The following is an 18,140-nucleotide window of genomic DNA, read 5'->3' as shown; positions in this document are numbered from 1 at the left end:
ATAGAGTATCCACAATTTATCCAGATAGATTCATCAAAAATGGTTTAAGTTTTTTTTTAAACCACACAATCATTTATTTACATACAAGGTATATACAGTTGTAATACTAAGCGAAATTAATAACTAGCTTAAAACTGGTTTAATTTTTTTTGCAGGTAATTATTATAAATATCATTTATTTACAAACAAGATATATACAGTAGTATTACTTAAAGAAATTAATAACTAGCTTAAATCTAAAATAGGCCCTTAAGGCTTTGTACCAAGGATGCTGGCGGTATTTCCTTGCTGTATCGCAATGCTGATATGTTGTGCGAGGTAGCTGCCAGCTCTTTGGTCACCAGTTACGTCAACCAGTTGCGATTTCTGCGAATAACTTAGATTTTAAAATGAGATCATACATGTTTTTTTTTTTCAATTTAAAAACTTACATTAACTCCACCAGGATGACCTAACTACATGGCCGCATGCTGTTAAAAAGAGCCACCTACCAGTTATTTTTGGCCGCACGGTTGACAGTCAGTTACAGCAACTGATTGACTATGTCCTTAGGGACTTTGTTACCCGCTGGCTGAAAGAGTTTGCATACAAACCGGAGCCTGTGGTGGACAAATTCAAGGAACATATATGGGGAGGAATTAAAAATCTACACGAGAGATTGTTACGGGTAGATGCAGAAAAGCTATTGGCCAATGATATGGTCTTGAAAATTACTCAGCATTTCGAGCGTATTAGGATTGCCCAGAGCTGTGCGTAAGTATCAAATTACTTGACATATTAAAATATTAGTGCTTTTTAGTGTTTAATATTTTATTTCCCTCTTATATTCATAGGTTAATCCTAAGCCATTCCTGCTACATACAGGGTGTTTTTTTAGAAAAAGGTTTAGGAAAAACAAAAGGTAAAAACGGGACCTTATTACTAAGACTCCGCTGTCTGTCTGTCACCAGGCTGTATCTCATGAACCGATATCTGTTGCTGCTATAACAACAAATACTAAAAACGGAATATAATAAATAGTTAAGTAGGGCTCCCATACAACAAACGTGATTTTTTTGCCGTTTTTTGCGTAATGGTACAGAACCCTTCGTGCGCGAGTCTGACTCGCCCTTTACCATAATTGGTTTTAAGGAAACTAAATGGCATAGTCCTACAAAATAATAAAAAGTTAAATCTACTGCTATTGTAACACAGCCATTATAATTAACTCTACATGTTTATTAGCAATTGACATTATAACACAGATATAAGTATGTTATGTTTTAATTAACAATTTACCTTTAAAAACAGGCTAGAGCTAAACCAGGCACCAGTATTTGCTCTAGCACCTCACTTGATGTCCTGTGAGACTGAGCTGCACTACCTCCGTCAGACCAGTGAGCTGATTATCATGTTCCTGATGCCGAGATGCTACTCCTTGTCTCCGGTATCTCACTTCATGAGAGAAGTGCTGGCTTGCAAAGGTAAACCTAAGTAAATATAAGTTTTTTCCGGGTTATTCCCACTAGTTACCACTTAGTTGTTACCAGTGGTAAATACTGGAAAAAAATCCCACCTTTTACCAGTGGTAACTACTGGGAAAAATAATTCCCAGTAGTTACCATCAACTCGGTTTGGTGAAAAATGGAAAAAAATCATAGTAGTTACCACTGGCTCAGAATAAATAATACTACTATGTACAGAAGACTCACTCTCTAACAAAACGCGTCTGTTACGATCAGCACAGATATGGCCGCTAGGTGGCGACAGCGCCACGCGCGGCTTATGGCTTTCCCCAAAATTGGTATCCTGGAACAGATGTACTTTTAGCTACCTGTAGCAATGCGACGAAATCGCGGAGTGAGCCACGCCTGCCACTGGTAACAACTTGGTGATAACCTGATAATTAGTGGGAATAACCCGTTTTTCATTTTTGGTACAAGCTTACAGCCCAAACGACGTCTTGCATTTTCACGTGTAGTCTTATACACTCGGCGTCACGGAAATCGCACACCCACCGATTTTTGTTTTAAGCGAATATAGCTCTTATCATATGTATTATACCCTCACAATATATATATCATTTGAAAGCACAATTAATAAGCATTAAAACATGAATAAAGCATTTTTGGGAAAAATAATAATAATCACGAAATTACGGCGTTCTGAAAGAACACCTACAATACGCGTTGTAAGGGTCGCTAGTTGCGTTACCTTGGATAGGTTTAAAAGGGGGAGTAAAAGTGGAATATGGGTCATTCGGTATCCAGAGTTCACAGAGGTCACACCGGAACAGCTGGAGAAAGAAAACACCCCAAGAAAATGGATACCACGGAAGCAGAAGCAGCTCAAGCAGTAGCCCTGGTGGGATCAGGAATGACACAGTCTGAGGTTGCTCGGCAACTCAACATAAGCCGTTTCCGAGTTCTCCGAGCAGTTCATCGATTCCAGAGGACTACAGGCTTCACCAGGAAGCCTGGATCCGGAGGACAACGCTGCACTTCCGAAAGAGACGACCGCTTTATTGTGTCGACTTCTTTGCGGAACCGTTTCTCCAACGCTGTCCAGCTGCAGCAGCAGCTGCAAGCAGTTCGGAGAACGGTGGTGAGTGTCTCTACAGTAAGAAGAAGGTTGCGGGAGAAGAAGATCATGCCCCATAGAGCGGCTACGGGTCCCAAATTGACGGCAGAGCATCGGCGAGTCAGGCGTGAGTTTGCTCGCGAACACAAGGATTGGACGGTCGACCAATGGAAGGCTGTCCTCTTCTCCGATGAGATCAGGGTGTGCCTGTTCTGCAACGATAGGCGCAGAAAAGTGTACAGGAGGCAAGGGGAACGTTATTCACAGGCCTGTCTTGAAGAAACCGTAGGATACGGAGGAGGATCCTGCATGTTCTGGGGTGGCATTTCCCTCGCCGGCAAAACCGAGCTCGTTTGTGTTTCCCGCACTGGTGGTGGTCGAGGCCAGGGATCCATGACTGCTCATCGGTACATCACAGAGATCCTGGAGGACCATGTGGTTCCATACGCCGAATTTGTCGGTCCTAGATTCACATTCATGCAGGATAACGCCCGCTCCCACACAGCGTTGATTGTTCGGGACTGCCTTGATCAGGTTGGGATCACCGTCATGCAGTGGCCAGCAAGGAGTCCGAACCTGAATCCCATAGAGCACCTTTGGGATCAGCTAAAACGGAAGGTGCGGTCACGTAATCCTGCACCTGCGACCCTGGAACAGCTTCGAGATGCCGTCATTGAAGAGTGGGATGCTATTCCTCAAGAGTACGTCGTGACTCTCGTGAGGTCCATGAAGGCTCGCATGGAGCCAGTCATTAAGGCCAGAGGAGGCAACACTAGGTTTTAAGTTTAGTTTTAGGCATTTGTACTCCAATATTTGTTGATTTTATTGTGTTTTAATTTGTTGATTTTTTTGCATGAATATACGATTTTTATTTCTTATTAAAAAAGGTGCCCTTTTTTTTTACTCTTTAGTAACTAATGCATTGTTTTTAAATGAAGGGTTAAATTCTCTTTAAAATGATCCCACACACTCATACTTTACCTTCAACATTATAAGGTTTATAACGGCTTGAAACAAAAATCCGTGGGTGTGCGATTTCCGTGACGCCGAGTGTATTTAACTCAATTGCGGCCTAGTTTTACAATGGTCAGTTTACCTAAGAAATTGGATTTTAATTTTTATCCTTACTTGTTAGTATTGAAACTTTGGATATTTCATCTTTCAGTGTTCCAACCGGCCATAGATCTGATCACGGAGCCCGACGTCATAAACCAAAAGATCATCCAATACCTCGAAGCTCAAAAGGAAGTGAACGCCATGCATGTCCGAACCCACGAATACGCTAAAACATTTGAGGACTACATACGCCTAATAAGCAGTTGTGATAACGTCGACCAGTTGAAGCGGTTACGGTTAGTAAGCATTTTGTAACAATCACTGTTCCATTATGTACTAGATAATTGTGTTAAGAAATTGGTTAAGGTACCTAAAGCGTAACCGATTGTGAAAATCCGGGTCCACACATAGCGAGCCTTGGTAGCGGCGGCGGCTCGGAATCCTTCGGCTCCGAGCTGAAGCATCAGCTCCCTTCGATCGTGTTTCAATTTATCGCCACACGTTGCGAATATCCTACTTTTCGCACTTTTATCGTATTGTACCTACTATTGGTTAATTTCCTACTAGTCAAATCAGCTTCTTGTTTAAAACTCTCAAAACGATTTGCTAATATGGAATTTATATGAAAACGTGTGTAGTGACGTCACAGTCAACTCACCTGCTTTTTATACTTCCATCCGATTTATTTAATAGAAATTGTGTTTAAAAATAACTGCTATCTATGTTTTTCTAATAATGATCTGGTGCTTTATTTCGTGCACGGTGTGAAATAATTTATTTTGAGTAGAGAAAAGTACCCAATTGGTACGCTTTGCCCGTGCTCGACATTATTGCAGGTGACTGTACCATTTACATTGAAACGGCCATGTTTTCAATTATAATATTTATAATTCACAACTCAATTTCTTGTAGATACGACATAGTTACCCAAATAATGCAAGCAACCACCCTTCAAAACATGAAAAGAGCTAAAGGCGTGGACGTGGACGCTGAAAAAGCAGGGCAGCAGAACGTAAGCCGCCAGCAGATCGCAGATGCCAAGAAACTGGAGAGATATATCACGCAGCTCAGTATAGCTAAACTTGAGTGCGAGGAGCATCTCAAGAGCTTGGGCTGGGATGGCGCCTTCCCTGCGGTTAATGAGAACGATAACAAGGTAAGAAAGTAAATTTTTAAATACATGTGCGGCTTATGTGGTAAGAAATATATTGTTTTGTAGTTTATTTGCGATGTAATGTTAGTCAGTCTCTTGAATTGTATTACTTATACCCAAGGCTCACAACCGGTTTTTTGAAAAACCGGAAATAGCCCAATATTTTTAATTATTTTATGCGCTTTACGTAGGACTGAATCATGTATTTAGATATCAACTTCGTATTATTAGATTGTCTCATTAAAAATGAAATAATATACCAAATAACAAATAAGAACGAAATAATACCGGTATTAATTGTATGAGGAAACAACCGGTTCCGAGCCTTGCTTATACCAACAGCACATGCCTTAGTAAGCTTACTGTGTGACCAGGTAGATTTGCATAACATTGTCCCATTATATTTATCAGTCAAGACATCCACCAGACTGAGCATAGTAGCGCTACCCCCTCTGCCACGCATATGTTAATTTTACTCCATGTTCGAGTCGAAAGTGTCTTTGTGTGACGTCCGCGTCTTTGAACGGACCAATCACGGCACAGGACTTCGCTCACCTCGTCCCGCGCACCCCCGCATTTTTGGCATCATCGGTTGCATGAAATAATTGGTCTAACTCGGTCTAGAGGATTCCTAGTTTATGACCTGGACTTAAAAGCAAGTAGGTACCTATACATATTGCTACGAACGTGCGCCCGCGAGGGTCAGAATATACGCAATGCGACCAGATTGAAAACACATTTGAACATTGCTCACAACATACCAAAAACAACTATGTTTTGTTTTGTATGTTTTGGTTTTTGTTCTCCGCCAAGTTTTGGTGGAGAACAACAAGACGTCTTACAGTTTTGACGTGTAGTAGTAGTTAGTACTCTTTAGTAGTAGGCAAAAATTAGAAGTAAGACTGACAAGGTTCAACGGAAATAGCGCTTCCTCTGCTACTCCTATTGAAACTTCCATAAGACCATCCCCTTCAGACTTATCATGCTTTTAGACCTGGACTTATATTACAAGCCTATACGGTGTCCTACTGCTGGGCAAAGGCCTCCCCCCTCGATTTTCATTCTCTCAGTTTTGATTTTGACAGGCGTGGCTCACTCCGCGATTGCGTCGCTTTGCTACAGGTAGCTAAAAGTACATCCGTTCCACCCCAATTTTGGGGAAAGCCATAAGCCGCGCGTGGCGCTGTCGCCACCTAGCGGCCATATATTATCTGTACTGATCGTAACAGACGCATTTTGTTAGAGAGTGAGTCTTCTATACCTAGTACTATTATTTATTCCGTGGTTTTGAGCAATCTCCGGCCAGGTGTTAAGATAAGATATGCGTCCAGGTCATCCCGCCATCTCCGCCTGGGCCCAGATCTTCGCCCATCTTACGGCACCCATACCGTGGTTATTTTGGCCGATCTCTATGGGTGCATGCGGCAGACATGGCCGGCCCAGTCCCATTTCATGGCTCCTCTACACGATGGGCCTGCGCCGGCCAGTCCAAGAGACGCAGCCATGCGGTAGAATGAGATAGCAATATCACTTGCTCCCTCTAACGCATAAATGCGTCCCTTGGAGTGGCCGGCGTTGGCCCATCGTGTAGAGGAGCCATCAGCTTGGCGGTCTTAGTTCCAACATCAATAATGCAATTTCAGTGTCTCCCCCTCCACAAAGTGTTGGAGAGCGTGACCGGCCGGCGCTACCTGTCGATGTTCCTGGAGACGATGTGCTCGCAAGGCCTGGTCGGGTTCTGGATGGGGGTGGAAGAGCTGCGGCACAGCCCGCGCAGCAGCTGGCATCAGCTCGGCGCCGAGATCTTCTACACGTACATCAGGTCGCCCACGGCGGAGATCAAGGTCGATAAGGTAAACACAACACATCATCTAACACACAAACAAGTGATAAACAAGTGATAAGGTAACATAAGGTAAGGTAGGTCGACGAACAGAATAGACTAACGGCTCGGCCACGACATTGAGCGACTTGCGACGGCGGCCGCGATAGTCATAGGTTGGATCGAGGCAGCGATCGGACCTTTCGTTCCCAACTATGGTTGGCGCTGCCGCCGTCGGCAGTCGCGTGATGTCGTGGCCGAGCCGTACGGTCTCAGCACAAACATGGCTTTCAAATTTAGCCCAGATACTGACAGTTAACTTTTCTCTATAAATTCCTATACTCTGTATCATTAGGTATTTGAATAAAAGTAAACAAAATCTACCATCAAATGGCTCCTTCAGTCAGTTGAGGGTAGATGAAAACATTACAGTTTACACGATCAAATAATGTAGGGTAAAGTCAGGTCGTTCAGTTACAGATCCAGGCGGATTTGTAATTGGTCGGTTAAACAATAAATGTTATAACTACCCGAAAATTTACAAATTGTTTACTTTTATTTAAATACCTAAAGATACAGACTATGCGCCACGCCCGGACCATTTATTATTATATTATAGGTAAGCACTTATTATTCATTTTAAATTGCAATTACAAAAAATGCATTTGACTGATTTGCAAGACCGAAGTGATCCTATAAGTGTTCCGTGAACAAAGTTTTGTACGGAACACTAAAACCTGTTTATGTAACTAAGGCCCACTTGCACCATTCCACTAACCCGAGGTTAACCGGTTAAACCGCTAACCCAGTGTCAAATTGTACTGGTAACCATGGTGACTCCAGGTTTAACCGGTTAACCCCGGGTTAGTGATAGTGCAAGTGGCCCTAAGTGTTCTTTTTTGATATCGACATGACAGGATACGAGAAAACGAATGGAGGCATTCCTACTCGGTGATAAAGGGCCGGAGGTGTTCTACGAAGTGCAAGACACCGTGGTCGACACAATACAGCAGAAGTACTACTCGTCGTTTATGCTCAGTGAGCAGTACAAAGCACTTATGATCGAGCTGGCGAACGAGGAGGCTAATAAAGGTTGGTATAGTTAGAACAAGACAAATCTGCAACGATTTTACAAGCTTTTATTTAGTTTCACCTGACCGTTGTCTGTGTGTAATCAAATCTTGCAAATTAAATTTGATCCACTTCCCGGTTTCCGAATGAGCTGAAATTTTGCATACATACGTAAGTCGGGAACAATGCAGTATTATGGTGTCATCGAGCTGATCTGATGATGGAGACCGGAGGTGGCCATAGGAACTATGTGATAAAACAACGAAACCTAATTGTGTTTGGGGTTTTTAGAATTGTCTCGATAAGCATTAGGTGCCTGTGGAAAGAAAAGTACAGTCAGCGATAAAAGCTTGTACCAAAAATGAAATTTTTGCCAAAAACTTATTGATAAATTGATAATATACCTACGCAGATAGATACCCAGTGCAAGTAGAACATAATAGGAATATTTTATTCGTGAGCACAAACTCAAAAAAGAAGTTTACACAAGCAGAGAAGCATAAAAAAGGAGAAAGTGCCACGAAATGGTCTCACCTCACCATGTTGTGTTATCAAAATCGTTGCAGACTTTCCTTGGTCTACCTCTATATTCATTTATTTTGTTCATAACAAATTTAAACTTTACATACAAAACACTTTTATTGCGATAGAAAAGCCTTCTTAACCCTTTTTAGGGTTCCGTAGCCAAATGGCAAAAAACGGAACCCTTATAGATTCGTCATGTCTGTCTGTCTGTCTGTCTGTCCGTCCGTATGTCACAGCCACTTTGTTCCGAAACTATAAGCACTATACTGTTGAAACTTGGTAAGTAGATGTATTCTGTGAACCGCATTAAGATTTTCATACAAAAATAGAAAAAAAACAATAAATTTTTGGGGTTACCCATACATAGAACTGAAACTCAATTTTTTTTGTTTTCATCAAACCCATTATGGGTTACCCATACTTGTGGGGTATCTATGGATAGGTCTTCAAAAATGATATTGAGGTTTCTAATATCATTTTCTTCTAAACTGAATAGTTTGCGCGAGAGACACTTCCAAAGTTGTAAAATATGTGTCCCCCCCCTGTAACTTCTAAAATAAGAGTATGATAAAACTAAAAAAAATATATGATGTACATTACCATGCAAACTTCCACCGAAAATTGGTTTGAACAAGATTTGGTAAGTAGTTTTTTTTAATACGTCATAAACCGTAAACCGCAATTTTATTGTGTTACTTGCTGTTACGGAACCCTTCATGGGCGAGTCCGACTCGCTGTTAGGCGCAGGTCTTGAAAGGAAACGCCAAACATAAATTTTAAATAAAGAACTATATTTCCACTTCCATTCGAGCCAAAAGGTTACCGTTAAACTAAACTTAATTTTGTTACTCTACCTACATATCTAAGTATCTAAATGTACGGTATGTATCGTACATATTGCCAGCGCAGCAAAAGCTTACATTGAAAGAATTAAAAACTTATACTAATAAATTGTTGCCCTTATTGACAACCCTAACCTATATGCTTTACATCCAATTATGGACAGGAGCTAAGCTTATTGACAACCCTAACCTTTTAATAGCTTTACATACAATTTCAGGGAGGAGCTAAGCACCTATACAAGCTCTAGGTATTATTTATAGTTAGGTATGCAAAAACATTTATTTTTAAATTAAAACTAAGCTACATTATAGACTTACAACCGAGGCCTGATTATAATCCCCTTTTTTTTACTACATGTTAAAATTTGAGTTATTATTATTCTATAGATTTAATCAGTCTCAATTGGAAGTACAGATATCTTATGAATACTAGTTTTGATTAGAGAACCTTTACTGGTTCTGATGGAAAGTGCTCTCACTTTACCATCCGGACCAGGGAAGGTATCAACAACCCTGGCCATCGGCCATCTCAAGGGTGCAATATTATCATCCCTGAAAAGCACTAGCGCACCAACTTTTATATTATTACTTTCAGTACGCCATTTTGGGCGATTTTGTAGCTGTACAAGATATTGTTTGTGCCATTGCTTCCAGAAGCTTTGCACCATTTGAGTGCATTGTTGCCAGAATTTTAAACGATTAATTGGTACATGAGTGCAATCACTCTCTGGGAATGAAAGCAATGAGTCCCCAGTCAAAAAATGGCCTGGGCTTAAATAAGGCATTTCATTTGGGTTAGTTGTAGGCAAAGCCGTTAAGGGTCTTGAATTTAGAAGCCCTTCAATTTGAATGACCACCGTATTTAAACCTTCATATGTCAGAACGGTTGTGCCCACAACTCGCTTTAAATGATGCTTGACGCTTTTGATTCCAGCCTCCCACAGTCCACCAAAAACAGGGCTATAACTTGGTATAAACTTAAATTCTATTCCTAGTTCGGCTGCATAGTTTACAACTGTTTGCTGGTGGTCTACAGTAGACTGCAATTTATACAATTCAACCAACTGGTTGCTGGCGCCTTTGAAGGTGCTTGCATTGTCACAATACACAACAGAAGGCTTATTTCTACGAAAAATAAATCTTTTAAATGCGTTTAAAAACGCCTCTGTAGTTAAATCCGATACCAATTCAATATGGACTGCCTTTGTTGTAAAACATACAAACAATGCAATGTACGCCTTATACAATATAGGTTTTCTTACACGATACATTTTTATAGTGAATGGGCCACCATAATCTATACCCACCTTCTTGAAAGCTCTACAAGGATTTACTCTATCATGGGGAAGAGAACCCATCAATTGTTGGGCTTGCTTCGCTTTCAATTTGAAACAAGTTATACATTTGTAAAGTACATGTGTTACTTCTCTTATTCCGCTTATTATATGATATGTTAAGCTTAAACTTTGTAGCACAAGCTTTGCTCCAGAATGCAACAATACCCTATGCTCATTTTCAATAATGTAACGGGTAATATTTGATCCCTTTGGCAATATAATTGGATGCCTTTGGGAGTAGGGCAGATTTGCATGCTGGAGCCTTCCACCAACGCGGAGAAGGTTCATTGAACACAGGAATGGATGTAACGCATCGAGTTTCGATTTAAAAAGTTTATTCGCCTTTAAGGCACTTATCTCTTCATTAAAATGCTTATGCTGCTCATACCTAATGATTGCCAACAAAGACCTTTTCAATTCACGAGGCGTTAGACATTCCGTTTTCTTTTCTGAATAATTTTTTGTAAGGCAGGCTTTACAATTATTTATGAATCTATAGCACCATGCTATAATTCTTTTCATTTTTGTTATATCAGAACAAGTCTTGAACAACGCTATGTCGTTATCCTGTGAGGCAGTTACTAGACTAACCTTTAATTCCGGTATTTCTCCTGGCATTACTTTTTCGTCTGCAGTGGGCTTATAATCTGCGTTTTTTAAAACTGAGGGCCCGTGAAACCATAATGTATTTTGCTGTAAAAGGTGAGGCTCTAACCCTCTTGACAGGCAATCTGCCGGGTTTACAGAGGTATTTATATAATGCCATGAGAAATCCTTGGTATGGTCATTAATACTTTTGACCCTATTAGCTACATATACGGTAAGCTTTACAGGATCAATTTTTAGCCAAGAAAGCACTATTTGAGAATCCAAGTATAGATACACACTTGCATTAAATTTTAATTTTATGATATCATATACTTTGTGCGCTAGGATTGCTAATAGCAAAGCACTATTTAACTCAGCGCGTGGAGTAGTGAGCTTCTTAATCGGGTTCACACGTGACTTTGAGCAAAGCAAATTTACTGTGACTTTGTCATTATTATCAGTAACTCTCAAATAGATGCAACATCCATAAGCGAGATTAGAACCATCTGCAAATCCAAAAATATCTATAGATTTTGCATCTTGTGTATCCATACTTCGATTTATTACTATATCTGGCATTTGTATTAAGTTACTAGCGAAAGCCCTAAATTCTTCGTTGAGCTTGGCAGGTAATTTGGAATCCCAAGATGGGACGTCAAGGCAAATTTGCTGCATTAAGAGCTTTGCTTTTACTACAATAGGCCCGGCCAAGCCCAGCGGATCAAACATTTTGCTTATAAAGCTCAATGCCTTTCGCTTTGTATAATTTTCAAGTATCTCCTGCTTGGGAGAACTTATTATAAGTGTATCTTCAGCTAGGTTGCACTTAAGACCTAATGTGCGAACAAAATCAGCTTCTTTATTTTCAGAAAAATTCACTTCCTTACTATCCATTTTACAATTTGCTGGAAGGCCGTACAAGAGTGAACTATCATTTGCACACCATTTATGCAGGCTAAAGCCACCTAACTTTAACAATTCAATTAATTCATCACGAGTTTTTATTACAAGTTCCTTGTTGTTACAAGCTATATTAGCATCATCAACATATGTGTTGTGAAGCAGCACGTCTGCAGCCAGGGGATAACGCTCCTTATATCTATAGACCAGTTCGAGTAAGCATCTACAGGCTAGAAAGCTACTACTTTTGAGACCATAGGTCACGGTCTGAAGCTGCAAGCATTGTACTTCTTTATCGGGGGTGTCCCTCCATAAAATATTTTGTAATGGACGATGTGATGGTTCCACCAAAACTTGTCTAAACATTTTACGTATATCGCAGTTTAAAACATATTTGAACAATCTAAACAGAACTAGAATGCTGAATAAATCATTTTGCACAACTGGGCCGTTTAGGAGTACGTCATTTAATGAAACTTTGCTTAGGCTTTGCATTCCCCCGTCAAAAACAATTCTAAGAGGTGTACTTGCACTTTTAATATTTATCACGGGGTGATGTGCCAGAAAATATGTGGCTTGTGTGTCCAAATCATATTGCGAAATTGGAATGCAGATTGCATGGCCTAACTCTAAGTACTCATCAATAAAGGACTTATAGCCTCTATATAAAAGAGGATCTTTGGCAAGTCTAACTTCCAAACTTTTAAACCTTTTTAAGGCGCATGTGAGTGAATCACCCAACTTTATCTCTTTAACTGGCTGCTTCAGAGGTAAAGCTACCTGAAATCTGTTATCTTTAAGCACAACTGACTCTTTAAATATTTTTTCCGCCAATTCTTGCTCAGAATTAGCTTCAGTATAGATTTCAGGTACCTTCTCGGTTTGCCAAAACTGTGAAATTGACTGCTCTAAATTAATAAGATTCTTGTTACCGACATGTTTGCAACAGACTGCTGAGGTAAGATGAGAGGAAGCAACTGATGCGTTGTCTCCCACCCTCCCTGCTACAATGTAGCCAAAGCGCGTGTTGTGGAGATACGGACCACCGGGCTGTGCCAGCAGCTGATCTCGCAGTAAATTCTGGAAAAATAAGTGACTGTCTAAGAGGATGCCAACTTTGCCCGAGACATCAAAATCTTTGTCGGCCAATTTAACATATGGAGGTATAGTGAAATTCTTCCTATTAACCTCAAATTGTGGCATTTTACTTGTGATGCTATCAGCTACGTTACAAGTCACTGACAATTTAAAATCGGTTGCTGTTGCATACACGTCAATAGTTGTCTGGTGTTTAGTTTTATTGACAGAATCAAACACTCCGCTAACTGTTTCCTTAGATGGTTCTAAAGTGCAGCCAAGCTGCTTAGCTAGGTCAGCTCTTATAAGAGAAACCTGACTACAATTATCTAAAAGGGCTTTAGTATAAATAACATTACCCTGGCTATCAATTAGCTTTACCCTAACACTAGGTAAGAGTATGTTACCCTTGGCCTTTGATAACAAAGTTACTTGACCAGAGTCTTTGCTGGGAACAATGTCCTCATGCAGCAATGAGTTGTGTTTTTCTTTGCAAACTGAGCATTTAAAACCAAATAGGCATTTTTTACCATTGTGCTCGTTTAAGCAAATGTTACATAATTTGTTTAACTTTACAAAGTCCTGACGTTGCGCTATGTCTAACAGCTTGAATTTTGGGCATAGGTGCATCTTGTGCAATTGAGAATGACAGTACTTACATTTTGCAACTTTTGTTTGGGTTTTGGTAGAACCGCTTGTAGCAGCAACTACTAGGCTGCTCCTCCGGCTAGGGGGTTGCGCATGGGCAAGCGTTTCAAGCGCCGCAGCTCTGTCCTCTAAAAATTCAAACAAATCATTTAGCTTTGGCAAATCCAAGGCTTGCTTTTCTAAATGGAATGCCCTAAGAGTGTACTGATCAAGTTTGCGCTGTAGCACAGTCAAAATAAGCAAATCCCAATGCTGCACCGGAACATCCATATTTTTAAGCGCACCTAAATGCTGTTTAGTGTTAACAACTAACTCACGAATGGCAGCTGAAGACGTTTTATTTATATTTGGCAAGTCTAGTATTGATGTAATATGATATTGTATCATTTGCTGCTTATTGTCGTAGCGATCAGCAAGTAATTTAAGTGCTACTTCATAATTCTCGTCATTTAAAGGCAAATGTTTGATAATATTTAATGCCTCGTCACATAATAGTGACCGTAGGTAATAAAACTTGTCGCACTGCGACAGCTTAGTGTCCTTTTTAATGACACTGTTATAAAGTGTAATGAATTCATTATACTGTCCTACCTCGCCGTTGAACTTTTTAATCTCAATCCGCGGTAGCCTTTGAAAGCCTGAAGACGGCTCCTGCGCAGACGGCGCAGAAGCAGGAGATGCGACAGCAATAGGCGCAATCTTAGAGTTGAGGAAAGCTGCCATCTCAAAATAAGCAGCCTCGACCGAGTCTATAGCCTCCTTGTCATCTGGATCAAGCAATGAAATTTCTAAGTTAAGTTCCATATATTCTGCAAAAACTTTCTCTAAACGGTCTCTTTTTTCTCGTAATAAATGTAAATCACAAATACCTGGATCAAGACTTCGTATATACGCCTTTAATCTTGTCATGAACCCTTTGGATTGTCCCCTGGCTGCAACGAGACGCTTTAATTCTTCCGTCATTTTGCACTTTTACGGTTTTAACAAAAGAATATTAACAAGTTAGACGTGAACTTAAAATTAAAACACTTTAAACAACACTGTACGTACTTTTAAACACAGTATCATAAACCTTTCAACAGATTTGCTCACTAAATTGCAATTGCAAAATAACTTCAACCGTTATGACGCGAAGTGACAACAATGTTCTCTATTGCCAGCACGAATCACTTAAAACGCAACTACCAATCACCGCCTTCCAACGCTCTGCCGCAGCGCGCTCCTATTGGCCAGTAACACCCGGCCGCAGTCACGATAGGCGTTTTGATAGTGCACAGCCAGGACGATGAGACTTACGTAATTAAGAATCAACTTGCTTTTTAAACAACCGGGAAAGTCCATTAAGATGGGCAAGTCGATTTTTTAAAATGTTCTGGAACTTATGATAAAAAATTCACTTTTAAACAGCTTTGTAAATTGTTTAACGCGAAAACACGTATGTTTCTTACGAAATGTCCGCTAATAGCACTATAAAAGGCCCGAAAACGTTCCTTATGCTCAACGACAGTAGTTCATAAGAGTAATTATAAACGCACGAAAACGTACTTTAGCGTCTATAACACAAGGTTCACAATGTGAATGTTCTAATCAATTTTAAATGTACGAGCACCGCACGTACTTAGGCATAAAACTGAATTGCCTTAAAGTTTTAATATTCCGAAGCAATGTTTGGCTCGGCGACTGTTCTATACACCACACTGTAGCGTATAAGCACTTGCTTTGCACAGCAAAGCACACTTTAAAATATATGAGGTCCACACACCGCAGGTAGGCAACTACCACCAAAAAGTCTGACCTTTAAACAATGAGCACAGCACACTGGCCTGAAATAAATAATTATGACTAGGCTCGCCTGACTTTTTAGACGATGGGGTACAAAAATCGGGTGCACCGCACACCGATGCTCCGCCACACGGTGACGTTGCGTGGATGCTGCAACAGCTTCCACCCGCAAAAAAAAACAGCTTGGCCCGCGCGAACACCTGCACCGGCCACACACACTGTGCGCTTTTTCGCCAAAGGAATGGCAAAATAAAATCATTGGAGTTTAACGTCCACGGAGTCGACAATTTGCCGACCGCGAAACACACTGTGTCCACGTAGCGTTGCTAACCGCGTCAATGCACTGCACTGTAACCAACCGGCCCACAAGTCCAACTACTTTTTAATATAGTTATTTTTCACCTCGAAGGACCAATGATAGGCGCAGGTCTTGAAAGGAAACGCCAAACATAAATTTTAAATAAAGAACTATATTTCCACTTCCATTCGAGCCAAAAGGTTACCGTTAAACTAAACTTAATTTTGTTACTCTACCTACATATCTAAGTATCTAAATGTACGGTATGTATCGTACACTCGCACTTGGCCGCTTTTTTTTTGCTAGGTATCTTGCAAGATACCTACTTACATAATTTTTTACCCTCTTATATCTTTTTTCGTAGATATTTATTTTTGTTTTTTTTTTTTGTTTTTTTAGTTAGAAAAGTGGCGTGCTCTCGTTTCGGAGGCCAAGATCCTCTTTAGATCGCTGAGCCATATTAGTTAGTTATTACCCAAAAGATAAACTTAGTGTACAAAAGGTAAAGGGTATTTTGTCGTTCGTTTTAGAAATAATCGCCGAAAGGTCTCCAATAGAAGACCGCCAGTTGTCGAACGAGTCCGTGTCGTCGGCGGAGAGCGTCGCGGGCGCTCTGCACCTCACCGAGCACTCCACGTACGCGAGGCGGAAGCTCGACCAACTGCAGGAGAGGCATAACAATAAAACACAGGTGAATACTGAGACTCAGTGTCGTTCTAAATCTTTGGACTCTTGTCGTTCGTTTTAGAAATAATCGCCGAAAGGTCGCCAATAGAAGACCGCCAGTTGTCGAACGAGTCCGTGTCGTCGGTGGAGAGCGTCGCAGGCGCTCTGCACATCACCGAGCACTCCACGTACGCGAGGTGGAAGCTCGACCAACTGCAGGAGAGGCATAACAATAAAACACAGGTGAATACTGAGACTCAGTGTCCTTCTAAATCTTTGGACTCTTGTCGTTCGTTTTAGAAATAGTCGCCGAACGGTCTCCAATAGAAGACCGTCAGTTGTGGAACGAGTCCGTGTCGTCGGCGGAGAGCGTCGCGGGCGTTCTGCACCTCACCGAGCACTCCACGTACGCGAGGCGGAAGCTCGACCAACTGCAGGAGAGGCATAACAATAAAACACAGGTGAATACTGAGACTCAGTGTCCTTCTAAATCTTTGGACTCTTGTCGTCGTTCGTTTTAGAAATAGTCGCCGAACGGTCTCCAATAGAAGACCGTCAGTTGTCCAACGAGTCCGTGTCGTCGGTGGAGAGCATCGCAGGCGCTCTGCACATCACCGAGCACTCCACGTACGCGAGGCGGAAGCTCGACCAACTGCAGGAGAGGCATAACAATAAAACACAGGTGAATACTGAGACTCAGTGTCCTTCTAAATCTTTGGACTCTTGTCGTTCGTTTTAGAAATAGTCGCCGAACGGTCTCCAATAGAAGACCGTCAGTTGTCCAACGAGTCCGTGTCGTCGGCGGAGAGCGTCGCGGGCGCTCTGCACCTCACCGAGCACTCCACGTACGCGAGGCGGAAGCTCGATCAACTGCAGGAGAGGCATAACAATAAAACACAGGTCAATACTGACCCCCTTATTCAATAAAATTTTACGGGCCTGATTTAGTTCAATTATGTTCTATCCGTTTCTTACAAACATATTAGTCAAAATGATGAATGTCAGATAAGGACAAGAGATGATTAGCTAATTAAGGTTTTTGGCGCCTTTATGAGTAAGGGGGTGTGTGTCGTTGTAAACGCTACCCTTTGACCGCTAATGACACCTTGGTGGATATAACCAAATGGAGACGCCTTCTCTGTATTTTTTTGTACAAAACAGACTTTACCATCAATGTATTTTTGCTGAGTAAACGTTTACCTAATTTATTTTATGGTCCTGTAAAAATTTGTCTAAGAATTGCCTTCCTGATGTCGTCATTTCACCATACCATGTCAATTTCAGGCGTTAGCGGCTCTCCGCGCCTCATTGAAGCCCGAGTCCCGCGCTCTGGCCATGCTCGAGAACGAGGTGGAGCGGCTCGCGGAGGAGCAGATGCGGCTGGAGTCGCACCTGGCGCGCACCGACACCTGGGCCGAGCATCTCGGCACGTGGCGGGCCACTGTGCAGAGCGCTGAGGTTAATAAACTCATATTTATTGGGCAATCTTACACAAATCTATCTACATATAGGGTAATTCGCCAGTAGCTGGCCGGTTTTAGTAACTGGCCGCCCTAAACTAACAATGAATTCTATTCACCTTTAAACAGAATCCATTTTAGTATAAGGCGGCTAGTTATTGAAAGGCTGGCCAGTTATTGAAACCTTATACTAAAATGAATTCTGTTTATAGGTGAATAGAATCCATTTGGCGGCCAATTACTAAAACCGGCCAGTTACTGGCGAATTACCTTAGGTCGTTTTTTTAGCATTAGAACAATCTTGAAAAATATGTCACGGCAAATATGTAACAATTATGAATTACGCTTCACCTGTA

General features: G+C 41.2%; 1 protein-coding gene across 1 annotated transcript in view; it reads left to right on the top strand.

Annotated features, from left to right (window-relative positions):
- LOC134666590 (sorting nexin-25) overlaps positions 1-18,140 on the top strand; it is a gene marked incomplete at its 3' end in the record, with an annotated part of 34,746 nt that overhangs the window by 536 nt on the left and 16,070 nt on the right. The window contains exons 2-9 of the mRNA XM_063523796.1: positions 446-753; positions 1,291-1,463; positions 3,725-3,911; positions 4,528-4,771; positions 6,412-6,621; positions 7,508-7,682; positions 16,189-16,349; positions 17,609-17,782. Of these exons, the coding sequence (XP_063379866.1) occupies positions 446-753; positions 1,291-1,463; positions 3,725-3,911; positions 4,528-4,771; positions 6,412-6,621; positions 7,508-7,682; positions 16,189-16,349; positions 17,609-17,782 (1,632 nt within the window). The remainder of the gene's footprint in view (positions 1-445; positions 754-1,290; positions 1,464-3,724; positions 3,912-4,527; positions 4,772-6,411; positions 6,622-7,507; positions 7,683-16,188; positions 16,350-17,608; positions 17,783-18,140) is intronic.

Source organism: Cydia fagiglandana, chromosome 8 (assembly GCF_963556715.1).
Source record: "Cydia fagiglandana chromosome 8, ilCydFagi1.1, whole genome shotgun sequence".
Lineage (NCBI taxonomy): Eukaryota > Metazoa > Arthropoda > Insecta > Lepidoptera > Tortricidae > Cydia > Cydia fagiglandana.
Note: the sequence above shows the minus strand (reverse complement) of the source record. Positions and strands in the feature narration are given on the sequence as shown.